General features: G+C 37.0%; 1 protein-coding gene and 1 long non-coding RNA gene across 5 annotated transcripts in view; one reads left to right on the forward strand and one right to left on the reverse strand.

Moving 5' to 3' along the window:
- The window catches only part of LOC124098195 (uncharacterized), a 63,126-nt gene that overhangs the window by 24,130 nt on the left and 21,890 nt on the right, over positions 1-17,106 (forward strand). The gene's annotated exons all lie outside the window — the stretch shown is intronic.
- The window catches only part of Ptprg (protein tyrosine phosphatase receptor type G), a 712,009-nt gene continuing 695,094 nt past the window's right edge, over positions 192-17,106 (reverse strand). For all 3 annotated transcript variants that reach the window (XM_046452932.2, XM_046452933.2, XM_046452931.2), the window contains 4 exons: positions 14,146-14,292; positions 13,370-13,512; positions 5,269-5,404; positions 192-4,546 (listed from right to left, as the gene is read on the reverse strand). In XM_046452932.2, coding sequence (XP_046308888.1) covers positions 4,400-4,546; positions 5,269-5,404; positions 13,370-13,512; positions 14,146-14,292 — 573 coding nt within the window. In that variant the 3' untranslated portion in view covers positions 192-4,399. The remainder of the gene's footprint in view (positions 4,547-5,268; positions 5,405-13,369; positions 13,513-14,145; positions 14,293-17,106) is intronic.

The following is a 17,106-nucleotide window of genomic DNA, read 5'->3' on the forward strand; positions in this document are numbered from 1 at the left end:
TGGATAAATCAACTCGGCAAAGCCACTTCCTTTTGGTTTGCTGCCTGTGTAACAATGACTACTAATGTTCACTTCATTGCCATGAAAAATAAGACAGAGGGTTACTGGGTATTAATGTGCTGTTAAGGAAATCTAGAAAGCTGATTTTATTGAGTGTAGACATTTTCACAGAAATGCTCAGCACTAATGAATACATCAAAAACCATACTTTATTTTATGTATAGCAATACAATTTACATATTAAATAACACTATAATAGAATGATTTGATATAGTTTTAAACAGAAGAAAAAAGGGAAAAATTTCAGGTTACAAAACCCCTCCCCCCAGAACAAATTAAAAAAAAAAATCACTTTTCCAAATGGGTCAATGCAACGAATGTATTCAGTGACTAATTATGTCTAATTCCTATTGCACAAATGTTCAATGGAATTAAAAAGAAAGCCCAACTTTCACAATCACTGCCTCAAAGAAATAACACGTTGGATTCTTTTGGAATGCAGAGATGGTTCTTGCTACTTCAATACACAGAAAGTTGAATTCACATATCCACCACAGAAAGAAAAAGAAAGAAAAACAACAACGGAGTTGAAACTAGAAAAAAATTAGCTTTATATGAAAATATAAAATTCTATGATTATATACCATAGATACAAAGTTTCCAGAAGATGCTTATCCAAGCAACAAAATATTTACAGTTTTAATGGTTTTAGCTATTTCAAAATGAAGTGAAAGAAACACGATTTGACGTGAAGGGTGGATTCTTTAGAAACAATGGCTGCTTGCTAGTTTCAAATGTGCTAACAAAAAAAGGAGTCACTACCCCAAATGTTGGAGAGTTGCGACATTTTATAAAATTGACTGTCTCCTTTTTTGGAGATGTTTATTTCTTAAAACTCAAGATATTTTTCTTGAAATTAATTATCCTCTGTAGAAAATGCTTCCCTTTGCAAATTTTTAACAAAAATACTAAAAACAGTTTAACAGCTAAGACAAAAAGTAGAGGCCAAATACCATTATTACAATTCCTTCCTATTTTTAGCATGCCTTCTTTCTAGAGATAAGGAAAGCCAATATTGTATGTTAAATGGCAACTAAGGGAGAAAGTGCAAAGGGTAAAGTGAAATTACAGCTGCTGGGGGAAAAAAAAAGCAGGCATTTTTTTCCCCTTCATATAAAAATTCACTGGCACCACATGAACAGAAATTTTGGAACATAGGAGTTGAAAATGCATTTTCCAGTATAACTGCTAAATCCTTAAGAAAACTACATTTTGATTATTTTCTCTTAAATTAGGATGAGATTGGGTCCCCCCCCTTTTTTTTGCTTAGAATTAGTAATATGTATCTTTGGTAAATTGGTATCTATTTTAATTTTAAATATAGTATATATGCATTTAAGGAAAAAGTGGTAACAAGGCAGTTGTGCTGTCATTAAAAAATAATAATTAAAGTTATTTATGGATTTCAGTGTCACTCTGGGCTAAACACTCAAGCAGCCAGACCTTGAACATCATAACTCTTCTCTGCCCTTGCTGGACTCTTATTTGAAATGGACTCCAAGCCATAAAAAATTAGGAAAACCAGTGAGCTACTCTTAAATTGTTTTGAAATTCAGACATTAACTTTTTTTTTTTTTTTTTAAGTGTAAAAGATTGGTATTGTGGCTATCAGGTACAAGAATGGTCTCCTGGTGGCAATGAGATGTCTTGGTGTCCAGAACAGCTACCTGGTCTGATTATAGTCATTCAGTTTTGTACGATGTGTGCATTCTGTTTACCTGGTGCTGAAATCAAATACACAGTTTACTTTCTTAAAATAGCACACACTGACTTCCAAGAACTATTTCCTTTCCCCTTGAGACAAGTGGTAAAAACTTTGTTATGTCCTTAAGCAATGTGTTCAGACACCGTCTTTGGAACTCTGTGCCTCCAGAAAAGATCTAAGTTTATTTTTTTGCCAGTGAGGAATGACTAACAGTTGAGGATACACTCTGGTGAAGGGTGAGGGACTAAAGATAACTGGACTCCGTGTAGTGGGTCTGGACCACTTTGGCAAGATGGGCAAATAGGTATTGCTCACAGTTCAGTGAGTTCAGGTCTACAGACTTTGGTTCATGTCTGCTGTAGAGACACAGGTTCCCCACAGAGAACTTCTAAACCATTTTTATCATATTTCTGTCCTGTTCACTAGCTGTTTTATCATTAATCTGATGAGTCACAGAACTATGTTGGGGGGTATGCATTTCAATGCACTGAGCTCTCTATAAGTAGAACAGAAGGGAATACTTGCTATTTGCCTCCTAACCAGTGTTTATTAAGAAAAATTACTGAGACCATGAATTCCAATTCAAATGTTATTTCTGAATGTCAAAGCCACTGCACTATCTACTGAAAAACATTAGCTCATATCAATGCCCTGCACAACAAAAATACCCCACTAAAAATCTCTAGTTCTTGCCATGATCTGAAACTTTTCCTCTCCTAAGTCCCTTCAGCCTCCAGGGAGTTGTAGGGTTCCTATGTTCAAGTGTTCCTTGTGTCAGGTAGAGTCACCTCTGGTGGGAGCAGAGGGCTGTGAAAGTGCCTATGTCTTCTAGTACACACGATTTAGCAAACTTTGTTCACTGGAACACTTTTACTCAAGATAGCCTATACAGTTCTTCGAAAGTAGACTACTCTTTGTGGTTGAATCTGTGTGATGAGAAGATAAGATTAACCCTGATAATTAGGTAGTTCATGAAAACTCTGTTGTCCTGCCCTATGCATTGAAACCCTTGGACTTGGCTCCGAGACCCTGTCTTCTTAGCAACTATGACAAACTCCATGTAGGCCAACTCAAGGTGAGTAGAACCTCAGTGCTAAACATCATTTATGTTTTAATGCCCACCCTGAAAAATATGATAGCAGTCATTGTGGTCTTTCTGTCCAAGTTTATTGGCACTAAAAATAAGCCAAGCTGTTTTTAATAGGCCCGGTTCTGATGATTTCAAGTTTGATAGAAGCTGATGCTCAAAAGCAAACATGCAATAGAAGAAAAGATTTCAACAAGTAGCTTATTTTTCTGACTAAATTTCTTAATAACATTCCTAATTTTCCTGTTATGTAGTGTGGACAAATAACTTCCTTGGGCTCTCTAATGGTTTATCAGCATCTTTTACTGAAGTGTGTGTGTTCTTGAGACTAAACCACACAAAAGCATTCAAAGCAGTCTCCTTTTTAAAATGACTTGAAAATGTAGCCATCACCTTTTGTTCAAGATTCTAATTGTCTTGTTCCCAATAAGATTTATCTAGGTGTGGAGATTTAAATAGTCCAAGACACTGGCTAATACGGTATTTTCAACTTAACCTTCCATAGAAGAATGTATGTACTTAAGGGATTTATTATGAAATATTTGGCAAAAAAAGGAAAGAATGTTAACTGTATAGGTAGTTCTTATTACATTGCTATATGAGTAGGGGGGATTTTTAGAAAACTAGTTTCAAAAATCAGATACTTGCACTAATTCTCCTACCTACTGTGAGGTATGGTATTATAAACCAAGAAGCATTACATTAGTAGGGATTAACTTAAAGTTCTCATAACTGAGTTGTGGAGAACATTGCCATCTCGCTACAGTAAAAGAGGAGCCCAGATTTTAGGGTGTAGCTATTTCCAAGAGTCAAAAAGGAAAGAACACACACTGTCCACATAGCTACTAGGAAAGCTGTAATACAGAGTTATCCTTTATTTTGACACATTTTTGTAAGCTATGAATATAACTTTAAAACTAATAAGAGATGTTCACAAGAGGCAACTCTTAAGCCTTCTCATTTCTTAATGGCTCTCTTAACCATTAAAAATGGAACAATTTCAAGGCCATAATGTTGACAGACCTTCTTAGTAGCTCCCAATAGCCTGCAGTTCTAGAAAAGAAAACAATGTTCATCCACTCCACTAAAATACAGAAGGCATTCAGCATTGAACAGTGCCTGAAGAACAGGAGGGGAGGACCGGGAGAAGTACAGCATTGCCTGCTAGTAGAATGACTGCGTTAGCAACAATGACAAAATCAAGATTCACTGTCACAACAAAGATCTTCATTGTACTGAACTAAAAAGTTGCATGTTGTCATGGAATGTCACATTAGGGTTTGCTTTAATATTAGATTATAGGCAGTAACACTGATCATATAGTGCAAACTAGGTAAAATTGCGTTTCACTGTGTGAAATGAACAGAGGTGCAAATGCTCAGTAGGATACCATTAAGACATAAAATGGCAAAAAATAAATATCAAAACTTTTATCAGTGTAAAAAAGTAACTGGGTTATTGTATAACCTAGAGTCTGGCAAAAAAGGCCTCAAAAAAGTTCTCTGTCTTCAGAAGTTTACAAATTAAGTGCCCTTTCAGGATTCCAGTCACACCAGAGACTCCATGCTCTCGGCAGGGTCCGATTCATCTGCAATAAGAACAGCACCGTTTTTGTCCACTGTCATGGGACCATTTCCATTTTCTTTAGTGCTGACCAAGCTGAGCATTGCCTTATAGACAAACTGGTATTGTTCCTGAAAAGTAAGAGGAAGACATTGTGAGCCAAAAGAGCTTAGTCATTTCACCTAAGATGAAAATTTAGTATATTTTTCACTGGTAAAGGCATGGGAATAGCAAAATGCTATCTAAGAAAAAGAAACTGACTTGACGCTGGGCATGGTGGCACCTGCCTGTAATCCCAGCTACTTGAGAGGCTGAGGCAGGAGGATCTCAAGTTCAAGGCCAGCATGAGCCTTGTTAAAAAGACCCTCTTTCATAAACAAAAAAAACAGAAAGGCTGGGATATAGCTCCATGGTAGAATGTCCCTAGATTTAAACTTTAGTACTACCCCCAAAACCTAAAGAACACTTGAGTCTTATAGAGATCAAGAGGAGATGATATAGATCTTATAAGTCTGGTAGTTCACAAAGACAGTGGAATATCTACATCTTATAACAAAGCGTTCTGTACTCTAAAGCAGGGTCTCAATGGCAGCATTACTGACATTTTGGGCTAGATAATTCTTCCTTTATTGTCTTGGGCACATGGGTAGATTTAGCAGCATCCCTGGCCTCTACCCACTCAATGCCAGAGCACCTCTCTGTCCACAGTTGCAACAGCCAAAAACAGTCTCCTGATAGTGCCAGATGTTCCTTGGGAGCTGAATCACCCCTAGTTGACAACCCCTGCTCTACAGGCATAAGTTGGAGTTTCAATTGATGATGTAAATGTTTTACATATATGCAAACTACTTACAATGTCTGTGAATACTCCAGGTCTCATAAGATTGATCATTTTTGCAACCTGAAACACATCCACGGCATTTTCGTTCTCCAGTTGCTGGGACAGGGTAGTAAGGGCACATAACATTCCTGCTGAAACTGCTCCATACCTGGGGGAGGGGGAAAAAAGACACTCAGATTTACTAAGAGACTGAACTTACTGGAACAAAATTACCATCATGTATTTTCTTAGAAACGAACTAGACTGTTATTCACATCTATTCTAGAAGACAAAAATGGGTGAACTCTGGACAGGGGGATTTAGAAGCTTACATAAAGGTGACATAATGTTTATGAATATGAAATTTCCCAAACTGCTTCATCAGATGCTTAGTTTGATATCTAATATGAAATAAGAGTTTCAAACATAACTTGGGAGAGCTATAGATTTGATGAATAGTAAAAACAAAACGATTAGGCTATTGGATAACTAGCAAGTGGTGAAGGGCTGTGGAAAAAATTAAGTCATGTACTGGATAAAGACATTTCGCCACAGACAACACCAATGACAGTCCTTAAGATTATAACGAAGCTATAAAATTCCTCTTGCCTAGTGATGTCATAACTGTAATAATATCTTCATGGAACATGTTCCGTGTGTGTGTGTTGAAACTGGCGTAAACATACCCACTGTGCTGCCATCACATATAGAAGTACAGCATAGACAACTGTGCACGGTACAAAAATACTTGTCTTCATCACTTAGGAGTGTGAGAGTACACTCTGTGATGTTCCCACAGCAACCAAGTCGCCGAACAGTGCTTTTGGATATTCTTCCTCCCCCACCCCCGTCATCAGACAGTATAGTTCAGATGTAATCAAATGATCCCCATTATTAAGTGACATGTGACTGAACATGGCTCAAAGTCTGAATTTTCAAAATTAGTTTCATCTAAATTATTTGGGGCAATGAAGAGGAACTTTCCAAATGACAGGAGATTCCATAAGATCCTTAGAAAAATAAATTTGGTTCTCTTTGATTCACAAAAAAGATCAGCCCAGGAATCTGTGATGGCACAGTGTTTCCATGTGTGTAATGAGAAAACAAATGGTTCAAGGTGGTATTGCTCATTCACAGCAGAAGATAGATCAGTGTTTCGATGCCCCATGCTGCTGTTCTCTGAAGTACTACTAACTAGAGTTTCTGAAATCATTCTTAAGATGAAAATATTATGATGTTTACGTCATAAGAATGAAGTCCAGTTTAATCGTCACCCAATCTTTAAGTTAAATTTTCTAGGGCTGGGGATGTGGCTCAAGTGGTAGCGCGCTCGTCTGACATGCGTGCGGCCCGGGTTCGATTCTCAGCACCACATACAAACAAAGATGCTGTGTCCACCGAAAACTAAAAAATAAATAAAATTCTCTCTCAAAAAAATTTTTTTCCAGAGGCAAAAATCTTAATACATTTAGGTACAGCCTTCCAGATTTAGGTGCTTCGATACATGCTGGCCCAGCTCTCACTTCCCTACTGATGGACGTTTAACTTGTGTCTGTGCACTTGAGCAGATGCCAGGAGTAGGACAGCTAGAGCAAAGGCTTGTCCATTTTTTAGTTTTAAAAGATACTGCCACGGTGAGAATACTTGTTGCTTCCTCATCCTTTTAAACTTTAAAATCTCTTGACCGTCTGTTAGGTGAGAAAGTGTATCTTAACCTTTTTGTTTTTAAAACCTTTATTTTTTTTTTATGTAGTGCAGAGCATCGAACCCAGGGTCTTGCACGTGCAAGGCGAGCCCTCTACCGTTGAGCCATAACCCCAGCCCCCTCTTAACTTTTTTTAATGAACATTTTGATTACTAGGAGAGCTGAATGTTTTTTTACTGACCATCTGTATTTCTTTTTCTGAAATGGCTTACTATACTTTGGACAATTTTCTATTAGTTTTGTTTTTTTTTTCAAATGTATTTATAGGAGTCATTTTATACTGTCTGTAGTATATGTTGCTACTATTTTCCCCCTATTCTCTTACCATTGTGCTCTTTTTTATTATATTGGAGTATATAGTTTTGATACAATCAAGTTTATCAATTTTTTTAACTTCTGACATTTTTAATGCTTTCCCTGGCCCAGTATTTTAAAGGTATTCTCCTGGGACTGGGGGTGTAGCTTAGTGGTAGAGTGCTTGCCTAGCAAGTGGAAGCACTAGGTTCCATTCTGAGTGCCACAGGAAAAAAAAAAAAAAGACATTGTGAGCCAGGCATGTTGGCACATGCCTGTAATCCCAGAGGCTCAGGAGGAAGATTGCGAGTTCAAAGCTGGTCTCAGCAAAAGCGAGGCACTAAGCAACTCGGTAAGACTTGGCTCTGTGGTTGACTGCCGCAGTCTCTCTCTCACTCCCCCACCAAAGAAAAACGTGTTGTGGCTATCTACAACTAAAAATATTTTTTAAAAATTCTGTATTTTCTATTTTGTTTAATTACTTAATTCATCAGTCTTGATGATCTGACTTATTTTTTTTTCCAATGGATAACCACTTTCCAACATTTGTTATTAAATACTCTGATCTTTTCTCAGATATTACATTCTCACTTATGCAGCTTGTTTCTGAACTCTGTTCTCTATTTTTTATGCTAGTCCACGTTTGAATGCCTGTAGGTCTTAAATTTTTACATCTGATCGTTTTCCATAATAATTTTGGCTATTTCTTTCACATTGTTTTTAGTGTTTTAAATATCTTACAAATTTTTTTCTGTTTTTGGTGCTAGGGATTGAACCTGGGGCCTTATGCATGCTAAACATGTGTTTTAGCTATGCCCCAAGCCCATATATTATGTTCACTTATACATTCACTTACAGATATTTTTAGCCTTTCACCCCACTCCATCCAGGTTTATAGTTGAGCTTGTATTCAGTCACAGAGCAAAATTTGGTTTGGAAGCTTGACCATAAAAAGCAGAGCCTAAGTTTTCACTAAAAAATAAAAGTAACTGGTCTAGGCTTTTTGATAAATACTTACCATTTTTAGTTAGCTAGCCAAGAGTATTTGGGATGGTCAAGAGTATTGAATGCTTCCCATTAACTTTTTGGAATCCCTTTCATAATGTCCTGAATTTACTAATAGATTTCTTGTGACATTTAACCAGCAGTACATCATCAGAATAAATCTTACTTTATAATGTGCCACTCTCTGACTATATTTGGGTTTTATTAGACAATTTAAAGTTTCATATCCATAATCAAATATGTAAGATTAGCCTTTGTTTTTTCCTTGTGCCAGTCTTGTCTGTTTTAATCAGGTTTGCATAAAGTCTTATCTGTTACTGTTTAGATGTAGCCTCAGTTAGGACTTTGTGGGTCCTAACATTGGATAACAACTTTTTGTTTTTCAAATTTTAATCATTTATGTGCCAGGTGCTACTCTAGGTATTTTACATGTACCAACTTACTCCTCCCAATAACACCATGGTGTGGATACTATTATTATCCTGATCTGAGGCTGAAAAAGCAGGGCATGTTCAGGTACACTAGCTGGTTAAGCTCTCATAGTTAAATAGAGCTTAAAATTCAGCTGATGCATGTCAGTGGCTAAGAGCAGAGGTGGGCAATACTGTGTGTTCAGCAAACATTATCTTAATATGCATATCATCAAGGCTTAAAGTCACAGTTGTCAATAAATATCTATTTGTTAAATACACAAATATACAACAGTACAGTGGCCTTCATGTAGCCATCATTCAGTCGCACCTGGCTTAGGGATGCTCCACTTTCATCTGGGTCCTCCCCTCCCATGTTGACACAATCCAGGTATTTTGTACTAAAATAATTATGAATAAAACTATTAACAATTCTCAAATGTTCTCAATGTAACTCAGAAAATGGTGGTTTTATTTTTTAAACCTTAATTTATCTCCCTTTTTTTTCTTCACATTTGCCAAAGTTGTTATTAGACTTTAGTGCTTAAATTTTACTTGCTCCTCCTCTTTCATTACTGTTTGCTTAATTCCTTGTATTTTGGGGCTTCTTTAGTTGAAAGCTGTTTATTTTTAACAGATGTAACTTGGGCCACATATTTTTTTTTCCTTCTCCTGAATGTACTTTGGTTTCATCCTCCCCAAGTTTTTGAAATGCAAAGCCTTTCTCATGTAGTCTTAAGCATTTTGCAATTTCTATTTTGGTTACCTCTTTAATCCATGAATTATTTATAAGTAATTATAGGTGTAAGACTTTCAGCTTCTAGGCATAAGGATTGGGGAATCTTATTTCAATGTGGGTTAATAATATTAATGCATTATAATCAACAAGTGTGGCCATGTGTGGCATCCAATTTTTTAGGAATGAACTGAAATTACAAATTTTGGCTTTTGTTGTTTAAAGTGTTTGTAAGGAGAGACACTTCACAGTCTTTTCAATTTCTTCTGGGTACAGACCTCTTTCTGATGCTATCAGAATAGCTGTGGCTTTCAAATCTCTCAGAAGGTTAATTTTGAAAAGTATCCTATCCTGATCTTTCAGTTGAAGATCTCAATGCCTAGAAAACCTCAGTCATTACTTCTTTGTTGTCTTGTCTCTCTGAAGATCACCTCTCAAGCATATGTTAGGATGTCTGTATTTAGCTCAGCACATTCCACTACGAGCCTATCTCTTAGGTTTTAATTTTACAAATAATATTTTTTCCTGCTTCATAACACATATTCTTAATTATTTCATGAAACCTTCCTATAGATCCCTGAGCATGTTATTTTAATCAACTCTGTGAACTTTGATTTGTTGTTTTTTGCTTACTAGTCATGATGTTCTTTTTCCTTTGATTTCAAATTGTATTGAGTTGACCTTATGTTAGCATAGTATTTGAACTTCACTTATTCTGAATGGTTCTAGTGTAATAACCTCAGTGGCCCCCACCTTTAGCTCTTTAGAGCCAGTCAGAAAAGTTGGATAACAATCCTTATCTTTGTGATGGAGTGTGCTTTTCCCTCGTTTAGCCATTCTTTACACTCACACACCATATAATATTTTCACTCAATGTGTGACTTTGCATATGCCTAGGGTTAGCTTCCTATGAACTGCATAGGGCCCTTTGCCTCAATGGACCTGGTCCTGCAGTTGGTGTAATGCTGTGCATTTGCCATGTGGAGATTCTTCATTTTTTTAGTAAGGGGTCTCCATATTACGCTAGAACCTACTAATTATGGACTTGGTTCTGCCTGACACTAGAAGTCTACACAGCTCCTAGGCAACTCACTCTAACCTGTTTACGTGGGGTGGAGATCATAAAATTTATTAGTGAGATGATTTTGAGATTATGGAAATAAGTGAATGTGCTGTGATTTGTGTGTATCTTTGCACTAGTGGGTACAGAGAGGAATCTGCATTTCTTACAAAATAGAACACTATTCAAACAGACTCTTTGATTTCAGGACCAAATCCAAAGGGTACTTATTGAGCTTTTGCTTATGTGGACTAGATAAATTTCTAGTAGAGTAAGCACTGACTTATGTTGAAAACATGTTAAGATACAAGAACATGCACACATTCTGCTAATCCTGAGAATGGAATGAAGATCTCATCATATGTCAAGTAGCGCTGTGAGGGCAGCCAGTGTCTTAATAGGAAAACACTTTTGACTGCCTGGGTCTCCTGGAAAGGCCTGAAGCCACCACCCTTCCCCCAGTGGTCCTCAACTCACACTTTGGGAACTGCTGTGACATCCAATAGGAAGATAGATGTACCTCCAGAGTGAATAATTAAGGTCGAGTACTTACACAGGAAACTATTTCTCATTCTGTGAGTAAAGGGGATGATATGGCTGGTGGTCTAATCTACAATTAACTGTCTACATAGGCTATTTAAAAACTTACAGGAATGATAGTGAATAGAGGATGCTGAGAGTACATCAGTTTGCCTTTAAGCTCCACTTGTTCTCTAAAAGTTGACTTTTGGTGAGGAATTTTATCCTCTGGAAAATGCCTTCCATCTGGTCTATAACTTGAGAACAGGTGTTATGTCTATGAAGACCAAATCAGTACTGTGATGTTTATGTACAATAAGGTTGATTCTTTGGATGCGTGCAAGGCAAGAGTGGTCATTCTTACTTTGGACAGAGCTTAAAAACATCCTGTAAATTGATCTTATAGTTTGCAGAAAAAATGACTTAACAAGGCTCTGTGGATATAATTCCCATAGGGGCATGTATTCTTAAGAGTTTTCAAGTCATAACAATGTGAAGTACGCATTCATACAATAGTTATCCAGCATCCACTATATCCCAGGCATTGGGCTTCACCCTCTAGAGCAACAGGCCATGTACACAAATAGTGCTCAAACTTATTCCTATGTATCATGTCATACTATGACTGAGAATGTGACATTACCAGCTGTGGAGATGGTTTCGAAAAGTGACTCTTGGACTGTGTGTTAAACAAAAGGGACAAGGTGGTCTGCAGGAAAGTCTTCAGTGGAGGACTGGGATGGCACATGGAAATGTATACCTAAACTAGGTTGTCAAAAGATGTTGAAAATAATCTTTAAAGAATGTATAGCGATAATTCGTGGGGATGAGGGAGACTCCCAAGAAGGCTCTGATGGGTTTCTGGTTTGTGCAGCTAAGTGAATGGAGACAGGAGTGGGGATGATGAGTTTGGAGGAAGGTGCAGGCCACCAGGAAGGGATGTTTATAGGTACCAAAAATATATAAGGTGGAAACTGAAAGTTATCTGGTGTTTTAGGACACTGCACTAGTGCTAGCAACTGTTGAAAAATTCTACGTTTGCTCTTGAGTAATATCTGTTGAATGAATGAATCTCCCATAGATGATAGAGAAATTAATTAGCATATTTTGGCAGTGGCTTTTCATAGTGTCTGCCTCTATGACACTTGCAGATCCATTGGGCTTGACTGCATTTGCTCTGTGCCTGTTTCGGGCTAAGAATTAGCTTTTATGTCACCTCTGGAATTAATCACATGAAGCTTAACAGACAAGTGAATCAAATGGTTCTGTCTAGTGTTTTGCTGTTTTCTTTCCCCATCATGATATATAAGATTAACTGCATTAATGACTTTAGGTCACAATACATTTGAAAAGTCAATCTAGATGGGTGGGGCTCTAGAAGCAGCCCTAATTTCATGCTGAAACTACAGGACAGAGTTTCTTGGATCCAAAGCAGCTGCCTCATTTAAACACTGATAGTGGTTATCACATCTCCAGGGATGGATCTTAGTGTGTTATTTAGTTAACACTTCAACTAGGATGCTTTTTTAATCTTGCTAATTGTGAAGGTGCTAATAAATTGGAAGTCACTATTTTTAATTTTTGTGGTGAGGATTGGACCTGAGGCCTCATGTTAGTCAAGCACTATCACCAAGCCACATGTCCAGCACTTTAAAATTTTATCTTGAGACAGGGTCTCTTTAAATTGCTCAGGCTGACCTTGAACTTAGGATCATTCTACCTCAGCTTCTCAAGTAGCTGGGATTATAGTCATGTACCATCACACTTGGCTAGTAATTGGTCATAGAGGGGATATACTGAGAAGTTGTTGATCTAGGGAGCTTCCTTGGAACTCAAGAGGATGGATAATTGATTCTACACTAGTTAAAGGGTGGTATGATTCTAAAAGATGCAGGGTTTTGCAATTGACTGACAAGTTAACTTTAGCTTTCAAGAGTTTGACTCTTCCATAAGATACTTGATGACCCTTTCCTTATTTAAGTGGAAAGATGCTGGGTTGAATACCATTCTGACCTTCAGAAGCCCTGAGACCAGGCACAAGTAATTTGTTCTCGGTGAGATTCATATTCTTTAAGTCCCCCAGGACAGTGCTATAAACCTTAAACCACATCATTATTAATAACTATCACTATTAAATAACTAAATCATACTTTTAAAAGGCTCCTTCTCTGAAAAATGTCTGCTGAAATTCAGTCTAAGGAGTTTAAAATAAATGCAACTATTCAACCAATGTAAATAGCTAATAAATAATGATGTGATTATTGAAATGTAAACAGAACCATAACACTTTGTGCAAGTACACATTAAAAGTAATCCCAGAGGGAGGGTAGCTTTTAAAAATTCTGCTTTCCTTTTTAACATACATTGCAGGGTCTGGGATTTTAAAATAAACAATAGATACATACTCATCATGAACAATGGTGGGGCCATCCCTTGTTAAGGCCTCTTCCTTGATGACATTGATCAGTTCAAAGGTACTGCTTATGGGGGCGTCTGGGTTGGGCCATTTGGGACACTGGAAGTGCCGCACTTCTAGGACATAGTCATCCTGTAAACAATATGACATGAGTCACAGCCTGTCTATTGTTTCCTATCAGTCAACTGAATGAAACTTGCTCACTGAAAAGCTATAGGTTACTCGGAACCAATGTCAGGTTGACCAAACTGTAGCTGGTTAAAAAAAAAAAAAAAAATTGAACAAGTCATGCTAGAATATCATTGTTCAAGTGACAGTAAATTGTAAGAGGCTTTATTCCTCACTCTGATTTGTAAAATTAAAGAAAAATGGGTTTAAGTGATCATTATTGAAATTGAAGAGCCCCCCATTCTTGTCACAAGAAAGTACTTATTATACACTAAAAAATGTTTACTAAAAAATCCATCATTGGCTCTGTAACACATTGCAAGGCTTACATTTCTGATGGCAAAGAAAATATTGAGCTCTAATTGTTTTTATAATCAGGTCAACAGACAGATTTGTAGCATGCACTGTTACTTTCCACCTAGCCCGCTGGAAAAAGCACGTATTTGAAGGAATCAAAAAAAGAAATGTACATATTTAAAACTGTCTTACTCAAATGCCTGGGCCTGTCTTGAGGGTGGCAAATTACTCCATTATTACTTAAAAGAATGATCCAGGGCCTAGGTATGCCTATTACAGAGGAACTGAGGTTTCAGTTACCTGCGTAGCTTCAAGGATAAAATCATGAATGATAATTTGTTCTTCATTAGAGAGGCACAGTCTGTCTTTGCTGATAAGGGTGACAGTAAAGGCCTCACAGTTCATGGATTCTTCTCGACTTGGCCAATACACAAACTCATCTTCTGCCTTTGGGAACAAAGAAAAACGTTGTTTTTTTTTTTCCCCTATCTTGCAGTGTTGTCAAACATTTGTTTTTTTAAATTGTCTTGCAAAATTATTTCTTAAGTTTGCCATTTCCCATACCTTTCCGGTTAGAATTATATCCCTTCCTAGTCATGCTGAGTTCAGTGGTGATTGTAGTGTACTATAAAATACATTTTGAGAGCCATTTCCCAGCACCTCTCACATGTCATTGTAACAACCCCCCAAAACACTGGCTCCATTGGGGATGTAGGCCAGTTAATTTTATTAGTTTATAATTGGTTAAGTACCCAAGTCATGCTGTTAGTTCCTAAGAATTATGTTAGTAAAAAAATCTATAGTTGAATATTTTGTAAAGGATGTTCACAAGCATTATCTTATTTAATTTTGACAATATGGTAGTAAGATAAAGAATGTTTTAAAAATAAATTTTATTCTACAAAGAATGCAACATCATGTTATGGGATACACATAGTAAAAAGGTTACTATGGTCAAAAACCTTTTTTTGTGACAACAGCATAAATTGAGTTCAATTTTAGTTCCTAGACTTATCCATTCCACATTTCTGCTACTTTGTATCCTTTGACAAACTTCTCCTTCCCCTATAAATACTGCTTTGTTCTCTAATTTTTTTAAAAAAAAAAATCAAACTTTTAGAGAGTATGCAATATTTTTCTGTGTCTGGCTTCTTTCACTTAACATAATGTTCTCCAAGCTCAATGTGGCGAATGCACGATCTGTGTCTTTTTTGGGGGCTGAAAAACACACCATTTCAGGTAGCGTCTATGTTTTGGCTATTGTGAATATGGAAGGTCAGATATCTTTACATGGTGGTGATGTCATTTTCTTTGGATAGGTTCTTGGTGATGTGGTAGTTTTCACTTTCTTACTAGAACCTCTCTGTGTTGTTTCCCACAACAGCTATTCTGATCTCTAGTTCCAGCAGCATTTCAAGGGGGATAACACAGAAAGTCCTTCAACTTTACATTAGCTGCCTAAGAAAATGGAGACAGGCACACATCATCTTCTCCAACCTATGTAACAATTAACTTTCTTAACTCAAATGACAAATTCCAGTTTGCCTGTACTATGTACATATTTATGGGCATATTCCTGAAAATGCCTAGCTACTCTCATTGAAGTCAGAAATAATTCTGAATAATGTTCAAAACAAAGAAGGCTTTGTTTAATCCTACATGGTTGCATTAGAAATGAGCCAACAGTCCAATAAGACTTATCACCCTTTCAAGTTTCAATGTAGCTTATTGCCAAGTACATTTTTATTTTTAAAGCTCAGCATAAGGGGAAACAGATTAGCAATTGGGTTTAGTCTATACAAAAGAAGTCTGTAACTGTTGTGGGTTTATATTTTCTGTCCAAGGAAACGGAAGTATGGCCCCATAAACAGATATTCCTGGTATAAAGTAATGATGAGCAGGGCATCTAAATTTAAACAATGTACACAGATTAAACATAGGACTAAGATCGGATGTGATCCCAAATAAGTTAGTCTTTCTGAGTCTTAATTTCCATGTCTGAAAAGGGGGAATAAAAAAACTACATACCTCGAAGAAACAGGAATAGTAAATTACCTAACTAAAGGACATTAAAGACATTTTAACTATGGTGAAGGAAAGGCAGAAGAAAACTTTGGAATGGAGAAATCAAACTAGGGAATAATTATTCATCTTGAAAGACTAAGAAATCAAGTACTGCTTCTTAATTCAGCAGGCATTCTGGAGTCATTATTTTGCTGTCAAATACAGTTCAAAGAAGTCTAAGCCTTGATAACAGTGCTTTCTGAATTAGGAACCAGTGACTTTTAGGCTACTTATAGGATTATTGTCTTAAACAGTTTTGGTAGAGACAAGTAGCAATAATAAGAATCATCTAGAGCTCATTTTTAGAAAAACTGTGCAATGACGAAACTCTTAATCTCACAATTGAGAGCAGACACTTATTCTAGCCCAGCCTCCCGGAGACATAGATGCGTTCGATAGTGGTTCCTGTACCTTTGCCGTCCATAGAACATGTACCCCTTATTATTGGGTCCAGTCCATACAAAAGAGCTCCTGGTAGATACTTTATGGTGCCTGTCCTCTGTTAAGTGACAATAAGAAAATACTGACTCATCCAACAAATGACTGTTTTAACCCTAAAAGCCTCCAATTTCCACATGCCAAACTGAATAGACCCTTGTTGCCAGCTAATTTGAAAATTTACACTCCAGCTTTTGATTCTCAACTTTGCTGCCATTCCACCATACAGAAGCAGCCTTGGTATTCTGAAGCTGGAGCAAAATGCGACAAAGTGAAGAAGTTCCTACTGACTGGGCACACAGTCAAACGCATGTCATGGAGACTAGGGGTTCAATCACAGGCTGTTCTTTCTTGATTAAAAAACTCATTAATCTGACAAAAACAATGAGGCTGTGCCTCCATGAGTATCTTGTGGGTTCACATGTCCACATAGTAACCTTTTTAAGACCCAGATAATTCTGAAAGTTAAGTATGCAGGAGATCTAAGCAGAAATGTGTAAATCTGTTTTATAAATTTGTTCACCCATCGCTTACAGAGTTTAGGCTTCCATAGGGAATGACTAAAGTAGGGAAAGAAATTGTAGCTTAGTCAAAATCTTAAGTGGGACCCCCAAAGCCTCTCTTCCCTGCAGGGGGTCTGACCCTGATATATTAGTAGTACTTCTGATATGATTGTTTCTGAACAACAACAACAAAAAAAATCAATTGAAAGCATGAACTCTGAAGGCAAGATGACTTAGATCCAAATCCTGGCTCCAA

The sequence above is a fragment of the Marmota monax genome, unplaced genomic scaffold (genome assembly GCF_021218885.2).
Source record: "Marmota monax isolate L192 unplaced genomic scaffold, Marmota_monax_Labrador192_F-V1.1 WCK01_AAM20220418_F8-fsc00042, whole genome shotgun sequence".
Lineage (NCBI taxonomy): Eukaryota > Metazoa > Chordata > Mammalia > Rodentia > Sciuridae > Marmota > Marmota monax.